Consider the following 27,668-nt stretch of genomic DNA (forward strand, 5'->3'; position numbering starts at 1 on the left):
GAGTAAAGTCAGGAAGCTGCTTGAGCTGTCCCCATTTCCCTTGAAAACCACATGAAACTAAGTTTCTAAACAGAGTCTGACAGAATGAAACCATTTTCCAGCTCAAGATAGACTGGAAATACTTCAAGAAAGATTAGTCTCATTGGGGTGAAAAGAATATTCAGCCTAGTTCAGACTCTGGGAGAGCCAATGAGGGGTCTTAATCACAGCAAATCAGCAATTAAGACCCTCAGTCCCGACTCAGTAGAAGAGCAAATCAGTGGGGGAACTTAGTGCTCAGAGGGCAAACTCTGGGAAACAGGCTGTTTCTTGAAGAGAGCAAGCAAAACTATCTGCAAATCTTGCAAATACAAGGGGCCTCAGTGCTCAAAACAAAGATTATCACCCATTGAAGTGTTCTAGGGATTTATACTGCTTAACATTTTTACAGAAACTTAAAGGCATAGGTAGTATGATCATCAAATTTACAAATGACACAAAGCTGAAAGGAATAACTAATACACAAAATGATAGAGTTAGGATCCCAAAAAACACTTTGACAGTTACAGCAAGGATGTACAGATGAAGTTCAACAGGGATAAAGTCTTATCTTGGAATTCAAAATATCAACATAACTAATATAGAACACATCCAAAATAATTAAGTCAACAATTGTCCAAAAGGTTTTATATATATATATATATATATATATATATATATATATATAAATGAAAATTATGATGTCATTAAGAGAAGCACAGCTTCTAGTAATCAAAAACAGAATAATTTTGCTATATTTTGTCCATTTCAGGACACTGATCATGTTTGGATGCCACAGTTGGAAAAAGCTGGAAACAAAGGGAACCAGAATTGCAGACAACACCTTTTGGATGCCACAGTTTGGAAAAAGCTGGAAACAAAGGGAACCAGACTTGCAGACAACACCTTGATCCATGCTCCATCTATGTTTTAAAGAATTAGTGATGTTTTGTTTAGAAAAAGGAAGAGAAGGAGAGGGTGTGAGGTGAAAAATAATAGCTGTTTTAAATATTTGAAGAGCTGTCATTTAGAAAATGGTACAGACTTGTTTGTTTAGACCCAGGGAAGGACCAAGAGCAATGTGAGGTATATGTAAAGGAAAATGTCCTAACAAATACTGCTATCCAGAAAAGGAAGATACTGGGTTCCACATTATTGGAGGTTTTAAAGCAGTAGCTAGATAATTATCTATCAAGGTTAAGATATATCCAGGATTCTTATTGAGATATAAACTGAACTAGTGCTTTCCACTCTAAAATTTCTGATTCTATAAGTCAGAGTACTGGGAAAGAAGACTAAAAAGTAGAGATGTACCAGTCTATATAGAGGGGTTTGAATGACAGGCCATTGATTTCTCTCATCTTCCTGGACTTATTTCTGAAGAAACAAGCAGCTTTGGTCTTCAACACAATGTAGTATGTTCCAATACAATTTACCTAAGGTCAATACATTTGTTCCCCCACCCTATAAAACACATTTTGTTATGTGATCAATCAGATTTGCTGGTATTTCCTTGGAGTATAAGATATTAGAGGACATCCTTTGTTCTCAAACTTATTTGCCTGTATTTTAAGTTCATATCACTTATCTTTTTGAAATATCACCATCCAAATATTTGTTCCACTCCACAGGAATCAGTAAATTTTATTATTTAAGTAGATAAAACATGCTACAAAAATATATATAATATGCTGAAGAAAATTTGAAGTAAGTTCATGAATACCTGAGTGCATGAGAGTCCTACCTTTTTGTTTGTTTTATGTAGAGGGGAAAGGAAGTATTTATATAGTCCCTACTGCTTGCCAGACACTGTATTTTACTAATATTACCTCATTTGAGGTTTATAACTTTCTAGCAAGGTGTTTCCTATCCTCATTTTATAGTTGAGGAGAATGGAGGCAAAGAGAAATTAAGTGACTTATCCAGGATAGCTAATGTCTGAGATCAGATTTGAATTTAAGACTTACTAACTTTAAATTTAGCACTTTATCTCTTGCATTACCTCATTACCTTCTATTTAGCATAATAACTACCTAACTACATGATTGTCAATCTTCATCTAAGATTTTGTTTTCCATTGAATACCTTCTGAACTCTCTAACCAGGATAGTTTAATACTTTGAAAATACCATATTAGGAATTCACATGAGTTTTTATTCCACTGTATTAAGAATCTATGAATAGATCCAGAGAATACAGAGTCCTAGCAAATAAGTTAGCCTTTGTTTCAGGAATCTCTGGGCTATCCAATTTTAGTACTTACTATGCTGAATGTTTCCTGGTCTAGTTCATCATCCTCATCTTCTCCAATGGGGATTGGTTCACTTCCTGCGGTAATATGGACAGGACCTTGGGCTCTTTTTGATTTATTTCCAGCTTTGGCATCACCTGCTTTAGGCTTTAAAAAGAAATCATTAAATGTGGTCATTCTTCTATGTAGCCATCACTATGTGAAATTCAGACATTAAATGAATTTACATTTATATTGTCACACTACAAAAAGATAAATGCAGCTCTAGGGAAATACTGTCTAATATCCCACAAATTAGTAAAGACTGAAACTAATAAATCCTAAATATCAAATAGTGAAATTACATCACATTTGGTCTTCTTCCATTTACATGCTTAAAGATGACTTAAATTAAAATTTACTTCTGTGCCCTCTTAAAAATGGGTGACAAATGAAGCAATTATCTGTATAGACCCAATAGATTCTATGCTTTCCAAATATACTACATTCTTATCAATTCTAACAAATAAATCAAAGATGATGGAAGAGCTAATCAGCCTTGCTAAAATCAAATATCTCCCTCAAAAACCAGGCAAGCTCTTCACATTCACCACAAGCTAAATGATCAAATGTTATTTTCAGAAATTCAAATCTTTCTCAAAGTTAATTTGTCAAGGAGACTGCTCTTTACTGAAATGGTTCAGAATCTGCTTCAGATACCAATCTTTCAATTTAAATTTTCTTTTTTCTGATTCTTTTTCTGTGACATAATAGAAATGACTCCGGAGTCAGAGGACCAGGGTTCAAAGATCACATCAAAATGCTACTTAGATAACATAGGTAATTCCATTAACCTGTCTCAGATGGTTTCTTCACCTATAAAATGAGGGGATTGCACCATGTGGTCCTTTTGAGTTCTAGATCTTTGTTCTTCCCTGATCCAAATACCTACCTCAAAATATATAGCAGAAAACCAGAATAAACACTTAAGATAATTCCAAAAAATACTCAGTATTTAATGTGTTTCCTTCTTTGGAAAAAGAAAGATTTTTTCTATCTCTCCAAGGATAACAAACCTCTCTAGACCCCAAGAGTGAAAACCTCATTATCATTTCCATCTTCTAAAAAACAATTCCAAATGATGATATTTATTGATGGAAAAAGGAAACAATACCTTTTCTTTCTTATCCTTTGTCTTCTTTCTTTCCTTATCTCCTTCCTTTTCTTTTTTAGAACCCATCTGTTTCTCCTTGTTCTCTTTGTTTTCTTTTTTCTTCTGCTTTTTTTTCATGGGGCTTTTTTCCAAGCCATCATCCTAAGAATCAAAGAAATCCCACATGACTATGAGTTTTTGCCACAAAATTTAATTCAACCATTCATTTGGGTGGTATCTAGAAAATCATAACAAAGCTCCAAGGTCACTCGCTGCTTTAAGAAAAAGACCTTTATTTTTAAGTACCCTGCCCTGCAATACACTAATGGCATTGCATGCAATAGGCACTCAATACATGTTTGGTGAATATTGAGTAGTCTCACATCTATTGTTTTATGTCTGTAACTTCAAATGTGTAACCATGGATCAATTCTGGCCTATAATAATTACTCCAAAATATACCTCAAACTGTGTACCAACAATAAGAGTAAAGATCCCAGATTTTTATCCCCAACCACTTACATAGTGAATGTCTCTATAGCATGTTTTTTTTTTTCCTTTCCTTAAAATAAACTCTGTTCTTCTGACTAGTTAAGTTTAAGACACAGGAGCATTCTAAGGATTTTTTTCCACTCTCCCTATAAAGCCCAAAACAGTAAGTTTCAACTAAACTACTGAAATCTGGCCCCTACCTTGACTTCCCCCTCTTCTGATGGATTGTCTGAATGCCTAGGGGATGAGAATTCATTTCCATGCTCATCTTTCACTCTAGGAGCCTTGTTTTCCTTCTTCACACGGGGCTTTCGCTTCTTTAATTTGGTCTATTGAAAGGGAAGGAACCACTAATGATAAAACTTACTCCAATATTTGTACTTCAAGTATGTGTGATTCTACCATGTGGGTACTTACTCTACCAATACAGAGTACATAGCTGAATGAATTTGCTTTGGCCACACACACAAACGCAAAAAAAATCTAATAACTAATTTTCTGATAATGAGCCTTTCTGTATTTCATATGGCTGGTCTCAACTATAGATATAACTAAAGATGAAACAGTCAACCAAAAATGTAGCTGGAGCATAAACAGAGCCTGTTTACAGTTAAAACTCCTTAAAATTATGGCCAATTTATCATTCTAACAGAAATTAGCAAAAACTCAAAAGGAATAAACAAAAAGCAACCTTTAGAAAAAGGAAATGCTGTAACTTCTAAAAAAATTTAGATGTTCTAAGGGAAAAAAAATCTATATTCTAGGGTTAATAAGCCAATGGCAATTAGGTTTTCCACTATTTCTGCCCCTTCCTCCTATTATGTAACTTGGGATCATTTCAATTTCATAACCACTTTTTTTTTTTTTTTTGGAGGGGGGGGGATAAAGAGTGGTTGAAAACATAAAAAAAACTAAAATTAGTTCATTAATTTCCTTGTCAATAAGCTTCACTTAAAAGGCTGAATTTATTTTAACACAGATTTTTAAAAAGACTAATGAGTCTTTTTAAACTACCAAATACTATTTCTATGGACCATTATCAATAATAATTGAGCTAGACATAATGTAATAAATACCATGATTAGGGGACCCAATATATATCCACTAGAGAAATCTAATATCATATCCAAACTGTCGACAGTAATGTTGTTGGGGGTGTATGTGTGTATATGTGTGTGTGTGTTGTGTGTGAGTTTAAGTGATAGAACACCTAATCTGGCAGTGTTTTGGTAGAAGAGGAAGAATGAAGAAGTATATAGAATGATATAGTAATTGGGAAATAAGAAGGCTGGTAAGCCATAAATCCCCCAAAGGAAAATCTCATATCAATTTGTGCTGTTTTAAACAAATTCTTTTGATAATAAACTAACTCTCTAAAACCTTAAGACTATCTTTGGGAGAAAGATAGGGAATTAAGTTCCAATCTATTGGTTTTTATTATATCCACAGCATCTTCACACTATAGTCATTTAATTTTGGAAGCTTTCCCTTGGGAACAAAGACTGGTCAACTTTACTTACCTCTTCACCCTCTTTAACCAACTCCTTTTTGTCCAAGTCTTTCTTCAGCAGCTTTAACAGGTAGTCAGCTCGAGTTTGTAGCTGCTTTCCCTGAGGTTTTTTATCTGTCTCAACAGGTAATATCTTTGGAAAAAGAAAAAAAGAGAGAGAACCACCACCCCATTTTGAGGTTAGCTGGCTAGGAAATACTCTATTGCAGTATAGTATTAATAAAATGTTCTTCCCTCCTCCCCCCCAAAAAAAGTCTCAGAACCTGTCTCTTTTCCAGGGCTCCCAAACACTAAAATCCCTTATGAGCTGTTCTCATTTTATAAAATGGGATGGAGAAATCCAGCTCTCCCACTGGCTCCTACCTGTGCTGTTAACAGGGTAGAACAACTCAGGTAGGGGGAGCTTGTTGGCTTCATCTGCTAGAGCATCCCAGCCGTCGTGGATTTCCTCCTTCCAGGAGCAGGGAATCCCTGGAGCTAGGTTAAAGCTTCATTTTAGATTTAAAATGCTTCTTAAAGCATTGCCAGAGAGCACTGAGCTATTCCAGGATATGATCCATTCCCTGCTAAAATATTTGGACTTATTAAGTAGCCCAGACTGAATTTGAACTCAGTGTTTATGACAGGGTGTTTTTACCCTCTGAAAAACCACACTGAATAAGTATTTTGTTTTGACGTGCCAGGAAAAGCCCTGCCAGGAGCACAACTGGTCTGCTGAAATCTAAGCCTTTCTGCTTTCCTCACTGCCCCCCCCTTTTTCTTAAAGCCACTACTGTAATATTTATGCAGAATGATTTTTGCTAAATACATTCAGGAGATAGGTTTCAGCTAAAGGTCAAATACCATTACAAAAAACTCCACAAAGTTATTCACATTTCTGTGATTCTGTGTGTAATGAGAGAAATTGGTTGCTAGAAATAATGAGCCATTAAATGGGCCTGGAAAAAAATCAATCTTTGGTATTAATTGTAAGGGTATTTGATCACTGACAAATCAGACTTAAAATTCTACTCAGAATAACATCTAAATTTTTCCCACAATTTCAAAAGTATTTAGGAGTTTGATTTGCTTTTTCTTCTTGATCTTCAAACTGTGAAATAATTACCATATTCCACCAGAAATGAATGTTAACATAGTGAAAGAATGACAAGAAATCATTCGCAAAATTGTTTTGATTTTAATGTTAAATATCAATTAATTGTTATCTTCAATATTAACCAATTTACCGATTTAAAAAAAAATGTTAGACATCTCTAGCCTTACAAAGTTACTTACTTTGTCAGTTAATTTCAGTTCTGGATCTGTTTTAATTAGCTCCCAGTTGCCATAGCCATGTTCATAAATCCCCAATAATAGCCGAGAATCATCCTCCACTCCCCAATCTACATCAAAATGTGCAGCTTTGACACGACAGGTTAAGCAATATCTGAAGGAATCATAAATGCAAAAGAATATCGTTGAGGAATTTTTCTCAATATTTTTTAAAAGAAACTTTTGTTTGTGTAGGTATAGTATTTTAATATATTAAGGAAAACTATTATATAGTTTATTTTAGTATTTTTTAGTATTTATTATTGTAGTATTTTAAAAGATGCTAAAAAGAGTAAATATTTGCACAAATAAATTTTAAGGTGAAGTCTACTTCATCTACTCATATATATATATATATATATATCCCCATCATACTCAGATATATATACATATATATATATATTTATATATACATATATATATGCATATATATATATGTGTATATATATATATATATATATATATATATATATATATATATATATATATATATATATATACACACACACACACACACATATATATATATACTCACTTTTTTTTTTCTTCAGGGTCCAAAGGAATAGATTTGTGCAACATCTCAAACTCCTCTTCATGCTGAATAATAGATTTAACATTGACTTGAACCCCAGAAATCTTGATAGTAGGACCTCTTCTTTTCCCTGGTCCTTTCCCTAAGGAACATCAATTTCTTATTAGTACAAAAATACTTAATTAAATATCAAGGAGTACATAAGGGTAAATATCCCAACCACTTACTTGTTTCCCCCAAATTTTATTTCCTCAGTTTAGATTCCTTGCCTCTGATTAGTTCACAGATAAAAAGTGTAAATAAAGTGTTTAATATTCTTGGAAAATCCCTAAATCATTTTGGAAATTAAATATTTAAGACTTCTTTCATTCAGTGGCAATTTTCTTTCTCAAATCTTAATATTTATTTTTCTTGCCTCTAAAATTAATAATCAGAAGAGGATTTTGGAGGTATTGAATAGAAATTCCAAACAAAATGTTTCCCTCAATAGAAAAGGGTAACACAGCTTCTACATACCTGCTCTAATAAAAAAAATATATAAATAAATTTAAAAAAAAAACCCACTAAAGATAGTACCATATAAATAATAAAAAATCCAATGAAAAACTACAATAACTTCATCCAACTTAAGACTGCACAAAAATTCAGTCAGAAGCCAATAGGCAATATTACAATATAATACCAGGATACAGAAAACAACTACACCCTGTGAGAAGTGGCAGAGATATCTTAGCATGATCTGAAGGTAACAAGAATGAAGCGTTCCCACAAGAAGGTCCCAAAATGCTCAGAAATCAACACTGTAGAATTTGAAGAAAATGGATTTAGCAATGCTTGGAAAGTTCTGAGATCCCTAGTACTCTGATATGAAACATTACAGAAAAAGTTGAAGAACCAGAACTCTGATCTAAGATTCAAGGGAACTAAAAAGTACCCATTGTCTTAGGAAAGACAGAACCTTAGAAATGAACATCAATGTAGGAACCAAGGTGGTATAAATCAAGACCAAAGGGGTTGACCATTCACCCAAAATCACAAAAGGGAATGGAGTTTAACATTGGTACAAAGTTCCCATTCAGGAACTAATGTTGGAAAGATGAGTAAACATAAAATATCAACTGCTAAGAATTATTATGGGTTCAGAGATACCTCAAAATCCAAACTAGGAGAGAATAACTCAATTAAGAAATGCAAAGTCTCAAGGAAAAATGAGGTCTACATGAGTGCTTAGCACAATGTTAGAGATGAAAAATAAAATAAAAACTCTTGGGGAAAGAATGAGAAGAAAAAATATTTTAGAATAGCAAGCTGTAAGCCTTATCCAAGTACTGGACTTCCTGAAAACCAAAACAGATCAAATAGAAACCAATGACTATCAGAAAAGAAGAAATATTATGACAAAATCACAGATTTTTTTTTTTTTAAATAGAAGATAATATAAGATTTCTAATATAAAAAAATGGCCAAGAAGAAGAATCATCACTGGATTCCCTGAAAGCCATGATTGGGGGAAAAAAAAAAAAAAAAAAAAAAAAAAAGGCTTGAATAACATAATTTAAGAAATCATTAATTTTAAAAAGTCCATATCTATTAGAATCAGAGAACACCATAAAAATAAAAATGATTTCATAAAAGGAAAAATCCTAGGTATGTCATAATCCAAATTCAGATTCCCAATTAAATTTAAAAATACTGCAAGCATCTAAAAAGAAGTAATTCAAGTATCAAGGTATCAATCAAGATCACACAAGATTTGGCAGTTTCTATATAAGTGAAAGGAGATCTTGGAATACAGTTTTGAAAAAGAGAAAACGTATGAAGGACGTAACTAAGAATAACTTATCCTGCAAAGCTGAGTACCATCCTACAATGTAAAAAAAACAAAAAACAAAAAAAAAAAAAAACACCAAAAAACCAAAATGCACTTTTTATGGAAAAAAGGGTCTTTCTACCATTTATGATCTAAAGATCAGAATTGAGTAGGAACTTTGAAATGCAAATATTAAGACTTTGAGAAAAACCTTTAGAAAGATAAATTTATTCAAACAATAAGGAAAGGTTATACACTGATAATGTGCTAACATTATAATAGGCAGAGGAAAAACAAGTGCTAATTATCAAAATCTTATATAAAAGAAGTTGAGGAAAGAATTAGTTTTCTTTTGGGGATTTTTAGAGGTGAAAGAAAAGATGGCAAAAATAATACATTAGATTATAATAAAAGAAAAAATGGGGTACTATTTATTCCTTATAATTTGGGAAAGGGTTAAATATACACAACACACGCACACACACACACACACACACACACACACACACAGAGTTTGGTTTAGAAATACTCAACAGAAAAAACAAATAGAAAAAAAAAAAAACAATATTACAAAGAAAAATAACTTTGAAATACGAATTCTTATCAACTATACAGCTAGAGGCTAATTGAAATACAGTAACTACCTACTGACGTATAGTGATGAAATCCAGGTGAAAAATTAAAAATATATACATTTTTGGACATGAATAGGGACTTGATTTGTTTTGCTAGACTATTCATGTTTATTTTAAATATAAAATAGGCTTTATTTAATCAGCAAGAAAATGCAAAAGAAACTGATTTTAGTCCATAAACAATAATAATGTTTTTTTTAATTTTGAACTTAAAAACTTTTTTTAAAAAAGCATTTCAGTATACATAGCACATAAGAATTCTATTAAACTGTAAATCTCCATATTGACTGCTCTTTTAAAAAGTACACAATTCTAAAATATTACTTTCAAAATCACTGCTTATCTGTGCTTCTTCCAATTTAATAGTTTTTCAATAGCCTCCCCCCTTCCTCCCCTTGCACAGCATACTTGGTTTTGTTCTTGATTTGGGTTTTTTTTGTTTGTTTTGCTTTGCTTTTTGGGTGGGCGAGGGGGTGTTAATCACTCTCACTAACCCTCCCTGACAAAATGCTTCAGAAAAATTCCTCAGGAGACAGAGCAGAGTTATTGCATTGATCAGAGTTCTTGTTTTTCAGAACTGTTTTACAATGTTAGGGTTCTTCTTGTATAAATTTCTTGGAATGAAGTACCCCTGAAAAAAAAAAAAAACTTAGATAATTGCTCAGATATCTTATGACTCCCATTTTTCATCATAGGTCCTCTAGATATGCGGTTGATTAGTCTTAAATGTTTTAAAGTTATTTTTCTTTATAATATTTTTTCACTGTCAAAATTTTTCTCCTAGTTCTGTTCACTTCCTATAATTCTTTCAAATAATATCTCCAGTTATTTCTTATGGCGCAATATCATTCCATTATATTCATGTAACACAAACCATTGAATCTCTTCCTTTTCCCTTTCTCCAGTATTGCCCTCCATCTTAGCCCTCCTCACTTGCTTATATAGAGGGGTTTTGTTTGTCAGGTTTTATCTCTATAGAGTATTTTATTTTACGTGTGTGTGTGTGTGTGTGTGTTTTCTTCTGGTTTTGCTCACTTTTCTGTTTCAATTCATATAATCTAGGAACTTATGAAATTATCTTTTTCACCATTTCTGTTGTAGCTTTTTCTTGGTGTTTTTACCTCAAAGTTTTACTATAAATACTTTAAAAGTCCTCACTTTCAAGAGGTACATTTAATAGGAGTATGATGTTTACTAAGGTTTGCAGGTTAAGTTATGATTTTATTTATTATAAAAACTGCCAAGTCTTTTATGATTCTGATCCCTTGGGACTTGAATTGCTTTTTTCTGGATGTTTATAATATATTTTTTTCTTTGATCCAGACTTCTAAATTTGGGATATAATACTTTTCTTTTTGGAGTTTTCTTTCAGGAAGTAATCAGTGAATTATTTCTCTTACCTTGTACTGTTTCTTATTAATATTTTATTTATTAATCTTATCTTATTAATATTTATTTGCTGTTTTCTTCTGACATTACAAACAATTAAAGTAAAACAATTAAGCAAAAATTAACAATACAATGACAGTCCTTGGACTATTCTTAAGTTAGTTAAGAAGTTAAGTGGTAGATTTATTTTTCATAAACTCTAATTCAAATGAACCTCAATAAATTATTTTTTGAAGTATGTTATCTAGCACAAATCATGTTATCATGATTTTCAGAAATGGTAATGATTCTTAAAATTATATCTCTTTGACCTGTTTTCCAAGTCATTGTTTTATTTTTTAAATCAGATCTCACATTTTCTTCCTCCCCTCCCCCCACAATATTTTTTCAATTTTTTTTCCTGATCTGTCTAGGAGAGTCATTGATTTGTTTGGTCTACTCTGGTTTTCAGGGAGTTAATTATTTGGATATGGTTTACTACTTCCTGCGCTAAGATATATACACTTGTAATTTTTTTCCTCAAAAGCATTATTTCCTGTCTCTTGCTTCATTCTTCCTGAGGAAGAACAAATACATAATTTAGTAACAAGTACATATTCATGTAGTCCTTTTGGAAAATTTTCCCTCAAATCCCAATCTCTTTAAACAATCCTTAATTATTATAGAGTTACTCAACTCCTTTTTGGAGATTACATTACTATTGATCTTGGTAAGTATTTCATCTCTCCAGCCTTACTTCCTAAATTGAGGCTTGTGATAGGTCTAGGCCCCATATCTTCCCTATTTCCTCCAATGGGATTTTGGGTAGGATGGTAAGCTCTGGTACTCTTGATCTAGGTCATTTTGATTCTCTTACTGATATCCACCTCTAAGAGTTGGCCTTCTTCCTCTATCTTTGATTTTTCCAAATATTCTATCTTCAGGACCTTCTCTGGTGCTTCAGGCTAGAATGTTAGGGACCTTAGATCTGGCTGGCCAGGAAATGTCAATGTCCAAGCACTGCCACTGCTTTTAGTTGCTATCCACTGAATAAGTTCTGATTCCCAAGGTCCCAACCCTGGACTTTTTCAGAGGAGTCTTCTGACCTTGTTTTCTTTAGACAGAATCTTATAGAGAATGTATCTCTACCAAGTCTCTAATTACACTCAGGATAGCCCTCTTTCTATAACCCTTCGACTTCTGGCTACTATAGTATCACATTGGATTTAATAATCATTATTAGTACCTTCAGGATTTTGCTGGAGTAGGTATGTGGGAGCTGGGCAATCTGCCACCCTTTCAGGTAGCCCATCTTAGCCAGAAGTCCAATTATGCTTATTTGCTGCAAGTTTTCTTTTCTTCTGTTTTTATTAGGGGTGATAAGAGCAATAGTAGTGTCAAATGGCGGAGGGGGGACTGAAATACTTTTTTTTTTTTTTTAAATGCATACAAGAAACAAAAAAAAGTTCAGAAGTATTACTAAGTAGGACAATTTTAAAAGTTAACAGGTAGAAGTGATTACATATTTTTTAAAAAAGCAAGCAGTATAGACTAGAGCTTTACATTTTCATGGTCTACTGCATACGTGGAAGTGGACATTAAGTTTAAAATTTTTAAAAAGATTTTTTTTAAAAATTTAGGATTAAGTTTTTTTTTAATATTTGTAATAATAAAAATGTTACCTTATAGGTAGTTCAAAGAAGTTCCAAGTACTTTACAAGTACAGCTAACCTTCAAATGATAACTACTATAAAAGTAGTTAGTTTGAAACTTAACATCTTATAGGTAGCTAAGGGATAGATAAAAAGGTTAATTCTTGCTTAAAGAGAAAAAAAAATCCAGTAGGATACAAAAATAAAAACCAAAGCTTACTAACGAAATGATGTTATTAAATTAAATTAAATTCTTGAGATCATTTTACTTTTTATGTGAAGTAATATAGTTAATGAATTAGGCAATGAGTCTTTTCTCCTAACATAACGAAATGGAATTGGCTTATTATAGCAACAGAAAATTGTTCTGTTCCTCTTCTATGAAGAAATCAACTGATCATGACAGCAAATTTCTATTTCCATTAAACTCAATGATTCCTACCTGATCTATAGCCAAAATAAAACTATCTTCACTACAAAAAAAAGTAAATCAGGACAATCACGTATTGGAAAAAAGAAGGACAGGTAAAAGTAGAATGTCACAGGAGAAATCATAGGACAAGAAAAACTGCAAGATTACACAAGAGCTATTGGATTATGGAACTGAACTCACTTTTAAGATCATTTCCATTGCTGCTACACAGGTATTTCTGAGAATCATGAAGTAAGTCACAAAAAAGAAAAGACCTTGTCAATGGCAAAAGCTATAAAGTCCCCCAGAGAAACAGCATCTACAACAGGTCAAACCCTATTGCAACAAAAATCTTACTGAAATAAAAATATTTCAAACTTAACCAATGACACACTTCAAGCAATACTCCATGAAATTCAACCACACAAACTGAACACTTTTTTTAATTTATAAGGATAATAATTCAAGCTTTATCTTAATCCAGGATTACTACTGCTCTTTACTTGGTTTACAAGGCACCATTCTTCTGGAGCTAACATAGGAATGAGTTGCGATAACTGTCAAATCAGCACTCCTAGTATCATTCAACTTACTTTGAAAACTGTGCAGCACAACAAAAATAAGATTCCACCACCATTTTGCTTACTAAACTATCCTAGTCTCTATAGTCCATTCATGTTCTTTTTTTCAAGGAGTAGAGTATCTCATTTCCTCTGTAGTTCAACCTCTGCTTTTATGATTAATGATTATAACAATATATATTGATGTCTCTTTGATTTGGCTTCTAACACCCCAAATTTTTGTCATTCATCTATCCAAAGGGGCAACGGGGACTCAAAGGGGTGGGATAAATATCTTACAACTAATAAAATGTAGGATCTTACTTGGAAGGTACTATTTTCATTTTTGTCTTTCTTTTCACTAGTATCTTATACATACATAATGATTTACTAAATGTTTATTGAAATAAATTGAATTTAGCATGCTATATCCAATGAATTCCTGTTTATCAAACAATATGATGTTCTTTTAGAACATCATAATTTTAAAATCACTGGAAATGGCACAAAAGCAAAGTCAAAACAGCTGCAGCAAATAAAGAATTTAGTTAACAATTACAGCTCTTGTGGAAACTTGAAGCTACATGTTCAGTACAATGACCTTCTGGACTTACCTTCGCTGGCATTTTCTTTCAGCTGTTCCTCATATTCTTGCATTGCTGACACACAGCTGTTATGAATCAATTCACCCAATCGCTTCAGATCTGCTACAGACTTATCTACCAACTCAGCATCCCGAGCAATGCACTCTAGACTGTGGAATAAGAAATTTAGGACATTTCAGATACACTTCACACTTTTATTGGACATCAGAGATCCCTAGCTTGCTCTTATAAGAGAATTTTCTTCTGCTCTTTTTTTCTTCACTCTTAGAATGAATGAAATATGTGAACATTTTACTTTCTATTTTACAAATACAGAACAGCAGTTTGTTTTTCACATAATTTTAAATTATATAAATTATATGATAATAGTCTATCATTATATACTGCATTAACTAGTATTCTGTACTGTGAAGTACCCTGTACAATTCCTGAATGAGTACTCACATTAATGAAATTCATTATGAACTCTTTAAACTATATAATTTTATTTAGAAAGAACATTAGAAGTAATCTAATCCTGCATACAAAACCAAAGCACTCCTCCATTTCATCACTGACAGGTGTTTTTCTAACTTCTTCCTTAAAATTTCCAAATACAGAAACCATTATCTCCTAAAGTAGTCCATTCCACTATGAAAAGCTATAACCACATTCATTCTGGATAAATTAATATAGGATACATATGAATTTACTTTTTTGGTTTTCATTTCAGAGTTGATTCATAATACTGTAGCCTACATAGTCACAAATCACTCCCTAGAATGGTTGCTTCAGTTCACAACTTTACCCAATGCATTAATGTCCCAATCACTTATCTTACTTTAGATAAGACTGGATTCAATTTACCTTCAAATCAATAAGGTCTCTCTTAAAATACTTTTGTCTAGTAATGTTTTCCTTTTCCTCTACTTGTGAAATTTACTTTAAAAACACAAATATAAATATATATTTGTTAAATTTAGCCTTGCTAGAATGGGGTGTTTTTTCACTAATCATTACTTTTTTGTCCTAACTTGATTATCTTACAATATTTCTAGAAGCTAAGGACTAAGTTATTTCTATTGTGTTTTATATCTAAAAAGAAAAAAAAATTATATGAATATAACAAGTGCCTAAAAACTGACTTTGACCTAATATTTTCCACACAGAAAACTGATTTTGGCTGACATAACTTAGCAGACATTTCAATATGAAAATCCCATTGGTAAGTTTCTCTTGGAACCTTCAGTTTGGTGGAAGGGCACAAGCAGCCTGCTTTTATTTCCCTTCCATTCCTGTTCTCTACTTTATGAACTTCAAAAGCATACCTCTACTACCATCTCATCCTGTTCTACTACTCATGCAGACTTCTCTCTAAGATATATTCTCAGCAAGTCTGTTGTCTTATCTATACACATAGTGGCCAAGGGGTTAAAATTGTTGGTTCTTCTACTCCTATATCTAGAACTATGTGCTTTTATGATTTAATGCAATATGTTGTATGTTTTTCTGTATACCTATCTGTAACAGATAATGATATTTATTTCTAAAGGGACAATATCTCCTCTCCAAAAGACAAAGTATATGAGCTCTAAATTTTCATTTTCTACTACAGCACACATTTATCAGCAGTAATAAGAATCATAATTTCCCTTAGATCAGTAATATGACTCAAATATTCAATAAATCTTTGATTCCACAAATTTCCAAGTTTTTTCTATGAGCAGTTCATAGCCAGACCATCTTCTGTGACTCTTGTCCATGTTGTCCCAAAAGTATGCCAAAGGGAATCCACCCCACACAGATTTGTTATGTACTTTACAGTATTTTTTTTAAAGTCTGCAAATAAAAACAGAAAACTAGACTACTCGAACTCAATACTGATAAACTCTCAAAAGTATCACGGATTATAATAACAAATCTATAGTTTTTCGTTTTGGAACTGTACCAAATCTAATGATTTGAAGGAAAGTTGTACCCAGTATTATCTAAAGAAAGATAAGTGAGGAGCAATTTGGAACTATGTCAAAAGGGCAATAAAACTGTGCATATCTTTTAATCCAGCAATACTATTACTAGATCAATATCCCCAAGAGATCACAAAAAAGAGGAAAGGATCTATAAGCAGAAAAATATTTATAGCAGCCCTTTTTGTGGTGACAATGAACTGAAAGTTGAGGGAATGCCCATCAACTAGGAATGGCTAAATACATTGTGGTATATGAATGTGATGGAATACTATTGTGCCATAAGAAATGATAAGCAGGCAGGAAAATATGGAAAGACATTAACATGAACTGATGTTGAATAAAGGAGATTAGGGTAATTGTATTTACTAATATCAACATTGTACAATTATTAACTATGACTGACTTGGCTCTTCTCAGCAACATAATGATCTAAGACAATTCCAAAAGTCTCATGATGGAAAAAAAGCTATCCATATCCAGATTAAGAACTATGGAATCTGAATGCAGACTGAAATATAGTATTTTCATCTTTATTTTTTGGGGGGATGTTTTTATGGCTTTTCCCTTTTGTTCTGTTTCTTCTTTCACAATATGACTAATGTGGAAATGTTTCTATGATTGCCCATGTACAACCTATATCAGATTGCTTACCATCTTGAGGGAGAGGGGGAGAATTGGGAAGAGGGAGAAAAAATCTAGAACTCAAAATCTCAAAAAAAAAAAAAAAAAAAAAAGTTGAAAACTATCTTTGCACATAATTTGAAAAAATAAATACTATGAGGAAGGGAGGGAAGAAGAGAGGAAGGGAGGAAGGAAAGGAGGGAGGAAAGGAAAAGGAAAGGAAAAGAAGAAGAGGAGGAAGAGGGAAAGGGAAAAGGAAAGGGAAAGAAGGGAAATAGAAAAGAAGGTGAGGGAGGGGAAGGAGCAAAGTGATCCCATCACTTGTACATAGAAAATAATAAGAGTATTTTAATTCAGTCAATAAAGCCTATATAACAGTAGCTAAATTATAAAGTATATGGTGGAAAATTTAGTACTTAAATGTACCGTTCAAGAGGAAGTCCAAATTTCTTATATGCTTTGATGAACCTAAGAAGAAAAATAGTAGAGATGAATAAAGAAGTACATTAAAATGACAAAACAATTTTAAAATATACAATTTCAAGTGTACCCTCACTTCACTCTGAGTTATATGGAATACTATTACAAATACCTACAGTCTTTCATATAAATTCCATTTTATTAATTATGGATCTGTCATGAATACAACTATATTTATACCAATTATCCTAATCCTAGCTTCTATTTCCTTCAGTTTGTACAGACAAAAAATATGGAGCTGCGTGGGAGGGAGGTGACTTGGTACCAGTAAGATAACAAACACCAAATTGACAGCACTTTGAAAAAGAAAGGTTGTAAGAAAGTGGTCTAACAATAGTGTATTTCAATTCAACAGTACATGAGTTATTTAAGTTTTTGTAAAGCCTGATAGTAGGAAGTAGAGATATAAGAACAAAAATAGAGTCAAAGAGTAAGTTCTTTGAAGAGGTGTAGGTGGGAGCATACACATAAAGCCAAGAAAAATTCAGAGTAGTGAGTAAAGAGGGTGTTTGAGCTTAGGAAATGTGAAGAGCCTGGAATTTCTTTGAAATCAAAAAACTGGAAGTAGGCAAGTGAAGAGAAGTAAATGGAAGGCAAAGAGGAAAAGGGGCTGCATTTTGGACATTCTGAGTTTGAAATTCCTAGGGAACACTAAGGTAGAAATATCTAGGAGGCAGTTACTCATTTGAGAATGGAACTCAGTAGATAAATAAGGACTAGAGCAATAGTCATCTGTACAGAAAACTAAACTGACAGGAGTTAACTAATAGAGAATGTCTAAGGAAAGAAAGGAAAATGACCTAGAAGAGACCTATAAGATATGTATAATTATTCAGCAAAGGACACTGAGAAGAGATAATCAGATGAGAAGGATGAGAAATAGAAACAAGCAGTATAATGAACGCCAAGAGAGGAGGGGGTATTTAGAAGGTTATCAATAGTGGCAAAAGTGATAGAAAAATCACCCAGGATGAAGTCTGAGAAAAGGCCATTGGATTCATCAATTAAAAAGTCATTGATAAACCTGGAAAAAAGAAATTTGAATCAAAGGATGGGGTCAGAAGCCATATTATTAGTGAGTAAAAAGTAAGTAGAAGGTGAGGAATTGGAGACAATGAATATAAATTACTTTAGTTTGGTTTTTTCCTGTATGTATAACTGAAGGAGGGGGAAAATGGGATTGATTGTTGCTTTATTATTTTAAGTGTGCCTGTGGGATAAAAGGAAAGCAAGACTTTTTTAAGAGCAGTGTAAACCTAAGTATATTAGAAGATGGAAAAAGAACCAGAGAATAAAAAGATTAAAGTTTTCTAGGTAGCATGGTGGGGCTGGAAATTGGCAAGGCATAATAAGTAGCAACAGAACATAGGAATAAGGAGTGTCAGAAGACAGTGTCAAGTTAAACTTGGTAACTAAAGGGTCAAATTTCAAAGGGAAAAAAATGAGACCACAGCAAAGGAGATGAACTGCAAAAAGGAGAAAAGGGTAGAATGATTAGAAGTTATGAGAACAAGGATAAGTTTAAGAGGAATATAGGAGAGGAGGACATATAAGCATAGGAAGCTATCAAAACAAATACTACTTTCATTATAACCTCTAGAGCACATGAAAGATTTCTCCATGCATAATATTAATTATTTTAATGGTCGAGATGGTCAGTTCACTCAAAAAAAAATTTTTTTTTTGCTTTTGTCAAATACTGTTAGAAGTAACCAAAGAATAAGTCAGAAGAAAAGCTCAACAGGATGTAGAATCGTCAGAAGACTAGGCATTACAGGAGGAGCTCTGTTCCACTCTTTTGAAGTATTAAAATCTACCTCTGCAGCCATCAGTGTTTGAAAACTAACTATATTCATATGCTATAGGTTTATTCAAAGTAGCACATGATTTGAAACAAGTATGACTTGAAGCCTCTACAAACCTTCGAATCTCAGCATCTGTAAATCCTTCTACAAGGTCTTTTCTGACACTTCGAGGACGTCCTCTGCGTTTTGGCCTCTTGTCATCATCAGTATCATCTGTCTCACTTTCTGAACCAGAAGATCTCTGGGCCCTTCTTTTAGACTCAACATCTGAGTCACTGTCATTAGCCTGAGCCTGAAGAGAAAGAAGCAGGTTTGACAGTATAATGAATACCAAAGCCTATTATTCAGCTATAGCTTAAAAACTAAACTTGAGCTTTATTTCTGCCACTAAGCTATGTGAACTCCAGCATATTATTTTTCTTCGGTTAGCATCAATCTTCTCATCCATATAATGGAGCTATAATAATACCTACCTTGCAACCCCTTCACAAAGGTATTGTAAGTCAGAATATATATAAAAGTATTTTAAAAACTTTGTCTATATATATGTAAAGTATTTAAATGATATTAACAGTTTATATTTATAACTTTTTACTTCTGGTTAAAGTAATACTGTGTCCCTTTTATCTTAATATTTTTAATATCTGATAATGCACTATGAATACAACTCTCTTTTTAGAAATTGTTCTAATTGTGTGCAAGTGGAAAGCCAAGCCATTTTGAGTCAATATAAGGAAAAATTTCCTAACAATTAGAGCTATTCAAAAGTGTAACACACTGCCTCAGTAGGTCACAGGACTGAAAGACTTCAAATAAAGGCTAAGTGACTGTTGTTTGGGAATGTTTTAGACAAGCTTCTTGTTTAGATTAGAATCTTGTGATTCCAAGAGCCACGGTGATTTCTATATCTGATTTCACAAAACTATGTTAGAAAAAAAACAACCATCCAAAGTGACAACTAATTCTACAATGTTTCTCCACCACTCATTTAAAGCGAAGTCTCTGAAGTACTTTACACTTCCTTTATAGGTTTATTATCACAGGAATAAGCAAATTACATTTGAAAGAATAAGAGTTTCTTTCAAAGAAATAGCTTTAAATGTTCAATTATATGCAAAATCCTATAGGGCCTCTATTTGTCTTTAGCATTACATCTTCTACCAGCCTTTATTTCATTATTATCTCAAACGGTTAAAGTATGAATTTGAAAAACTCACTACATGCACTCCATAGTATCTGGAACAACAGACTACTCCCTTTATTATTCCTATTCTCTCATTTTATCTTTGATCTTTATTTGTCAATTGGCTGCTTCTCTATGATTACAAACATGCCTATGTCTCCTCCATTCTTAATTGATAAATCCATCCCCATTAGTAATCATCCTTTATCTCTCTTCCCAATTATGGCTAACCTTCTTAAAAAAGCTGTCAACAATCAGTGTTTCCACTTCTTTTTCTCTTAACTTTACATTCTAGTTACTTAATTCATCATTCAACTGAAATTATATGTAATATTATGATAGAATATGATATATTATATATAATATTATTGAAAATATTATCAATAATCTCCTAATCAATAAATCTAAAGACCTTTTTTCTTAACATTCAATTTTTTTTTATTTTTATTTTTTTGCTGAGGCAATCAGGGCTAAATGACTTGCTCAGGGTCACACAGCTAGGAAGTATTAAGTGTCTGAGACCAGATATGAACTCGGGTCCTACTGACTTTGGGGCTGGTGCTCTACTGCACTACCTTGCTGCTCTACAACATTCAATTTTCTAGATCTTTTTGCAACCTTTGAGATTCTTTATAACTCTCTCTTCTTCTTGATACTCTCTTACTTCTAGGTTTTCAGAACATTAATCTAACTAGGTCTCTTCCTAATTCTTTGAATAATTCCTCTCAGGTGTCTTTCCTGGATCTCCACTAATTCTGGGTGTTCTATAAGGCTCTATTGTGCCTTCACTTTTCTTCTCCTTATATATAATTTTCCTTGGAAACATCTCCAGTTTCTATAACTTCAATTATCTCCTCTATGGCACGTAGGTGACAGTGGATAGAGCACTGGGTCTAGCATCAGGATGAGCGGAGTTCAAATCTGGTCTTAGACATTTACTAATATGGCCCAGGCAATTCATTTAACCTCTGTTTGCCTTAATTTCCTCAACTATAAAATGGGGACAAAATTGGGCTGCTTGTATCAATTAAGATGATAATTATGAAGCACTTAGTACTGTCTGGCACACAGTAAGCATGATATGTTAGCTGTTGTGAATAATTCTTAGATCTTATCTAGCCTTCAACTCTCTCATGTTTCAGACTCCCATATCCAAATGCTGATGAGATTATCTCAAACACATCTTAAACTCAACATGTCCAGAACTAAACTGATCATTTTTCCTCCATTCCTAATAATTCCCTCTCATGCTTTTTTTCATATTCCCATCACACATTCTCCTGCCTTTGACTCCTCATCTCTGACTCACTTCTCCACATCAATCCAAGGACAAGTCTTCTGTCAATGTTGTCTTTATGGCTCTTTTCTCATTTATCTTTATCTCTTGACACTGCCAACACCTTAGTGTTGGTCCCCATCACCTCATACTTGGACTATTGCAACAGCTTTCTAGTTGGCCCAAGCCTCAAGTCTTTTTTCAATATATAGTCCGTGCTTCCTTCACTTAGCTATTAAAGTGAACTTTTTTAAAGTACAGATCTAACCATGTTATCTCTCTTATTCAATAAATTCCAATAACTGACTATCACCTCCAGAATCAAATATAAAATTCTATTAGGTATTCAAAGCTATTCATAAAAAGTCCCACCTTACCTTTCTAGCTTTTCTGCACCTTACTACCACATGTACAAATTGACCTCATTTTGGCCTCCTTGCTATTTCTTGAAATATGACACTTTACTTCCTAGTTCCATGCATTTTCATTGGCTGTGCACAAATCTGGAATTCTCTCTCAGTCCTCATCTCTGTCTCATGGCTTCCTTCATCTCATCTAAAGTTACCTTCTTCAAGAAATCGTTCCTATTTCTCCCATAATATTAATGCATCCCATATGCTGATTATCTCTATTTGTCCTGAATATATATTATTTGTTGTAACTCTTTGCAATTTTTCCTCATTACAATCTGAGTTTCTTGAAAGCAGGGACTATCTTTTGCCTTTCTTTATATGCCCAATATTTCGAACAATGTTTAGCACATAACAGGTACCTACCTAAGAAATATAAATTGGATTTGGAAAAAAAAAGTTTTTAATCTGCTTTATTTATTCATTGAAGTTATGTTATCATTATGAACTAATATATATATATATGAAATAATTTTGATTTTCAGACAGGTGACAGTAGATAGAATATTGGACTTAGAATCAGGAGGAAATGAGTTCAAATCCTGCCTCATGTACTAGTTGCTAACTAGTGTGATATAACCTTTCTAAGAATGAGTTTCTTCATCTGTAAAGTGGAGATAATAATAGTAACCTACTTCACAAGTTTGTTGTGAGAATCAAAAGAAAAAACATAGTAAAGTGTTTTATATATTAAATTATATAAAGGATTATTTTTTTCTCTTATTAAAGAACTTTTTTTTCTATGCAGCTTTTGATGATTATATCTGCACTAGTCTGAATGTTTGCATACTGGTTTTTATGGAAACAGAAGACAATATCTAAAAGAACAAGATGAATAAACAAAATCATGATATTATTGCCAAAGAAGAGCTACAACATCACTATCAAATTCTATTTGTGATATTTAATTGTTTGTCCTATTACTCACTAATATTATCACCTCTTCCCCTTAATCCTCTCCTTAAAACCATAAAATAGGGCCAGTGAGGTAGCACAATGGATACAGCACCATCCCTGGAGTTAGGAGGATTTGAATTCAAATAGTGCTTCAGACATTTACTAGCTGTATGACCCAAAGCAAGTCACTTAATCTTGAATGTCTCCAAAAAATACATATGTAGTTAAAAACATCACCATTTAAGATATAAATCCAAAGATTTTGCTTATAATTTGAAATACACAATCCAAAATTGCAAGTTTATATAGCCATAGTTTCTTCCACCCAACTGATTCTATTCTACTCCAAAACAACATACCTTTTTTGCGGAACTTCGAATGCGGGGCAACATATAAATTTCTTCTAACTCTTTCTGTCTTTCTTCCTCCTCTACTTTCTTCCTCTGATCCTCTGGAATAATCTCATCCCAGTCCTTATGTGATCGTTCTTCTAACTCAGTTTCTTCATCTTCCATTGTTGCAAAATTGGCCACCTTAAAAGAAAAAACTCACCACTTTCAAAATGATAGACTCTTCCAATCATAAAAACCTGACAGCATTTAAGTTTATTCAGTGTTGTGAATCTGATTTTATATTACTATCAAGATAATAAGATACTCGGACTCAGAATATCAGGAAGCTGAGATTTTAAGTCACCTTGTTCCTTGCATGAACAGTTCTGAAATGACAATCTCCCTTTAAGTCAATGAACAGGAAGTTTTCCCCAACTGGATAGCAAATAAAAAAGTTTAAGTTAGATCCTCCTCAGCCATAAGGGATCAAGTGCCATTTCCTCTTTGCCTCCATTTGGTCACATACGCTTTTTTTTTAGGTTCTAAAACTTATGCTAGAATGTTAAAGATTTTTAATTTAAAAAATCATATGATGAGATCATTTATGTTATTTTTATATATATACAGTATCATTTCCTTCTCTAAATTATCCCCCATTGGAACTTTTGAAAAGACTAAACATAGACATAAATACAAAAGTCTTAGATTTTATAGCTGAATTAATTGCATTTTTAGTAAAGAGATATCTGATATCAATTGGCAAACTTCCATAGGTTTCAAATTAAGATATAAAATGTCGGTTTCCATTTTATTATTCCACAATAAATTGATATTGATTATTTCTATAAATGTGATAAAATGATATTCAACAAGAATTTGTCAAGTCTTTGAGCACAAAATTCAAAGCAATAGTTATTCTTCATCATATTGGATGCTCTATTGACTTTAAATTAAAATATCAAATATTAGCTAATTTAAAATGAAATTTTTCCATTTTGAACTTTAAATGTTCTCTTTGCTAGCAAATCATATCAATTTGTTCCCGGTTTCTAAATGAATGAATATCATATCAATTCAGAAAACTGACTTTAGGAAAAGAACTTTATTTTAAGCTTAACAAAAGGAAAATATTCAAGAATAATAATATACTAGAGCAACTCATTCATGTATTTTTGTGTAAGTATAAGACAGTGATTTCATATTTTGCCATCTAATATTTTCTCTTATGTACTGAAAAATTTGTTCTTAAGACAGAGAATAATATTAGGAGAGTGTCAGACTAAAATTCATCATTTTCCTATACTACTCCTGTCTTTCCTTCAAACTTCATGATTTCTGCTTAGAGGATATCACTATATTTCTTTCATCTGTTCTCTTCATCTATATACCTTCAACTTGTATTATATTATATTCATGTATTAACTTGTACTATATTGTATTCCCTTTATATCTCCTGGATTTCTTCAAATCTAAACTGTAAGCTACAGGAGAGCATGAGCTTATGGTTTTGCCTGGAAAGTAATAGGCACTTAATATATTTACTGTTAATTATTGTAGTGGCCTTAGTTTCTCTCTCCAATCCAAACTCCAAACAGCAAAATAACTATACCACAAACAACCTAGGCCAAGTCACATTTTAGTTTAGAAACATTGAGGGATGTAACTTGGGCACTGAGAGGTTAAATACCTTACCAAGGGGTAAAATAGCCAGCATATGTTAGAGACAGTTCTTGAATCCAAGTTTTCCAGTCTTTAAAGTCACCCTGCTCTTCTTTCCACTACTGCTTAACTGAGGTCCTTAATAAATGTTTGCAGACCATCAGTTGAAAAATGTCTAAAAAAGTTATAACCTATGAATGTAGGGAGATATTATTGTTCTTTAAGAAATGATGAACAGGATGATTTCCGAAAGGCCCGTAAAGACTTACATGAAATGATACTGAGTGAAGTGAACAGAATCAAGAAAACATTGAACACAGTTAACAAGATTATGTGATGATCAACTATGATAGACTTGGTTCTCAAGAATGAGATGATTCAAGGTAATTCCAATAGACTTGGGTTGGAAAATGTCATCTATAACCAGAGAGAGAATTATGGAGGCTGAATGTGGATTGAAGCATTATTATTATTTTTGTTTGTTTCATTGGTTGCTTCTGTCTCATGTTTTTCCCCCTTTGGTTTGATTTTTCTTATACAACATAACAAATGTGGAAATATGTTTAAAAGAATTGCATATATTTAACCTATATCAATTTCCTGCTGCCTTCAAGAGGGGGAAGGTTAAGGAAAGAGGGAGAAAAATTTATAACACAGTCTTACAAAAATGAATGCTGAAAAGTATCTTTACATGTATTTGAAAAAATAAAATACTATGAAAAATAATGTGAAAAAAACCTCATTCAATAAATGAGTAAATATTTGCAAAATGAGTGAAATATGTAGACCTACAAATATATGAGAGAATAAAAAATGACGTAGATGTGTAGAATTTTACACACACATAGACACAGACACAGACACACACAGACATACACAGACACACACATGTTTCTAATAATAGCCATTCCTTAGGGTGAGAGAGAAGGAAAGAAAAAAAAGGGAAAAAGAAAAAGTTACATGATAACTTCATTGTGTATTTAAGAAGAATAGCAATTTGTACATAATTGAACTACAGTTTCATGTGCAGTATTTTTTTTTTTTTTTAAATAAGAAGGGTGAGTAAACTCTAAACATGTGAATAAAAATGACATCCAGCTCCCATACCAGTTGGGCACCTAAGTAGAAATGGAGGTCTGGAACTCTCAAAAAGTAGTTCAATTAGCAATGGCAAATTAAGTAATCCAACCACATAAAAGTAATGAATCTGTAAAACTCTACAAGATTGCAAACAGAGAATATACAGAGAACATTAAGAGATCAAGGACAGGTTAGGGGGTCAATGAAGGAGACTGAACAATTCAAAGCACCTTAAGAGTCTGTATGTGTAAACTAAAGATAGAATAGTTAATAGTGGGAAGATGTAGTCTAAATGTCAAACTGTCAAAGGGTTAAAGCATAGAAGGATTTAAGAAAGACCACTGGATTTGATGATTAGGTGGGTCATTGGTAACCTTAAAGAAAGCAGTTTTGGTAAAATAATTGCAAGTGGAAGCCCAATAGTAAGAAACTGAAATCACTGTGTTTAACAAGGAAGTAGAGGCATTAGTTATAGACAGTTTTTTTCAAAAAGCTTAAGAAAGATGACAAAAAAGAAATGGTAAATGGATAAGGCCAGAAGACAAAACAGATCTTTTTCTGATAGGAAGATATGGGAATGAGTGAAGTTAAAGGAAGAAAAGTCTAATATAAGGAAAAGACAAATGTTTGACAAAAGAACTGGAAATATAAGAAAAAGTAGGATCAAGGGCAAAGATAGAGGAATTAGTCTTCCTAAGTCATAAGAATACTTGATCTTTAGTGACTGAGGAAGAAAGAAAAAAACAAACAAACAAAAAAAAAAAAAAAAAAACAAAAAAACAGAAGGATTGGACCAAGTAATATCTCAGTAGAAGGAATGAACAAGAGATTTACTTGGTCCAATCTTGTACTTCACAGATGCAGAAACTAAAGCCAAAAGAGATAAAGTGGCTGCAAATAAGATGCAGAAATCAAGTTTCTAGTAGGATCAGAACTCAAATGTCATTATTTTCAGTGATATGTCACCCCAGACATTTATGCTACATTTATAACACAGGCCACTGCTTTGGCTATGTGTATAGCATAAAGAAACAATATAATTCAGGGTATAATGTGAAACAGGTTTCTGGATGCCTCAAAAGAATTAGGATACACTTTTTTCAAACTTTTTTTTCTTTTTTATGCTTCTGAGCATCATCTAAGCCAACATAATGCTAACCTTAAGATTAATTAAAATGGTCAAATAACATCAGAGAACTGTAGACTTAAGTTTTGAGGAATTGACTTTTTTGCTACAGAATGTTTATTATAGCAGTACATTAAAATGTTTTGTTAACTACTATAAATTCTAATGTTGAAAAAAAAGTACAAAACAGTAATTTGGCATCTAGGTGGTACAATAGATAAAATGCTAGATATAGAATCTGGAAGGTATGAATCCAAATCCAGCATCAGACACTTACTAAGTAGTGAGAAACTAGACATTTAACTACCGTTTGCCTTATTTCTCTCATCTGTGATAGTGATTAACAACACTACCTCACAGGGTTATCGTGAGGTTCAAAGATAATATTTGTAAAGCACTTTTCAAATTTGGTCCTTTAGGGCTAAATACATGCTACCTATTATTAATAAAAGCAATAATATACTATAAACAGCATCATTACTAATAATAATAGCAAATAATATTATTTCATAGCAATAATAATGTCTTACATAAAAAAATTGTTCCAAAGTTCTCAGATTTT

At 32.6% G+C, this 27,668-nt stretch overlaps 1 protein-coding gene across 13 annotated transcripts in view; it reads right to left on the minus strand.

Annotated features, from left to right (window-relative positions):
- The window catches only part of CHD2 (chromodomain helicase DNA binding protein 2), a 181,512-nt gene that overhangs the window by 21,308 nt on the left and 132,536 nt on the right, over positions 1 to 27,668 (minus strand). For 11 of the 13 annotated variants that reach the window (XR_012486993.1, XR_012486994.1, XM_074295064.1 and 8 more), the window contains 10 exons: positions 23,269 to 23,442; positions 19,260 to 19,435; positions 17,285 to 17,326; positions 14,298 to 14,437; positions 7,250 to 7,388; positions 6,679 to 6,829; positions 5,414 to 5,536; positions 4,094 to 4,222; positions 3,423 to 3,563; positions 2,282 to 2,416 (listed from right to left, as the gene is read on the minus strand). Coding sequence is in view for 11 of the 13 variants with exons in the window: in XM_074295064.1 (XP_074151165.1) it covers positions 2,282 to 2,416; positions 3,423 to 3,563; positions 4,094 to 4,222; positions 5,414 to 5,536; positions 6,679 to 6,829; positions 7,250 to 7,388; positions 14,298 to 14,437; positions 17,285 to 17,326; positions 19,260 to 19,435; positions 23,269 to 23,442 (1,350 nt within the window). In the remaining 2 variants the exon portion in view is untranslated. The remainder of the gene's footprint in view (positions 1 to 2,281; positions 2,417 to 3,422; positions 3,564 to 4,093; positions 4,223 to 5,413; positions 5,537 to 6,678; positions 6,830 to 7,249; positions 7,389 to 14,297; positions 14,438 to 17,284; positions 17,327 to 19,259; positions 19,436 to 23,268; positions 23,443 to 27,668) is intronic. The other 2 variants (XM_074295073.1, XM_074295072.1) reach the window with 1 other exon arrangement.

The sequence above is a fragment of the Sminthopsis crassicaudata genome, chromosome 2 (genome assembly GCF_048593235.1).
Source record: "Sminthopsis crassicaudata isolate SCR6 chromosome 2, ASM4859323v1, whole genome shotgun sequence".
In the NCBI taxonomy this organism is placed as follows: domain Eukaryota; kingdom Metazoa; phylum Chordata; class Mammalia; order Dasyuromorphia; family Dasyuridae; genus Sminthopsis; species Sminthopsis crassicaudata.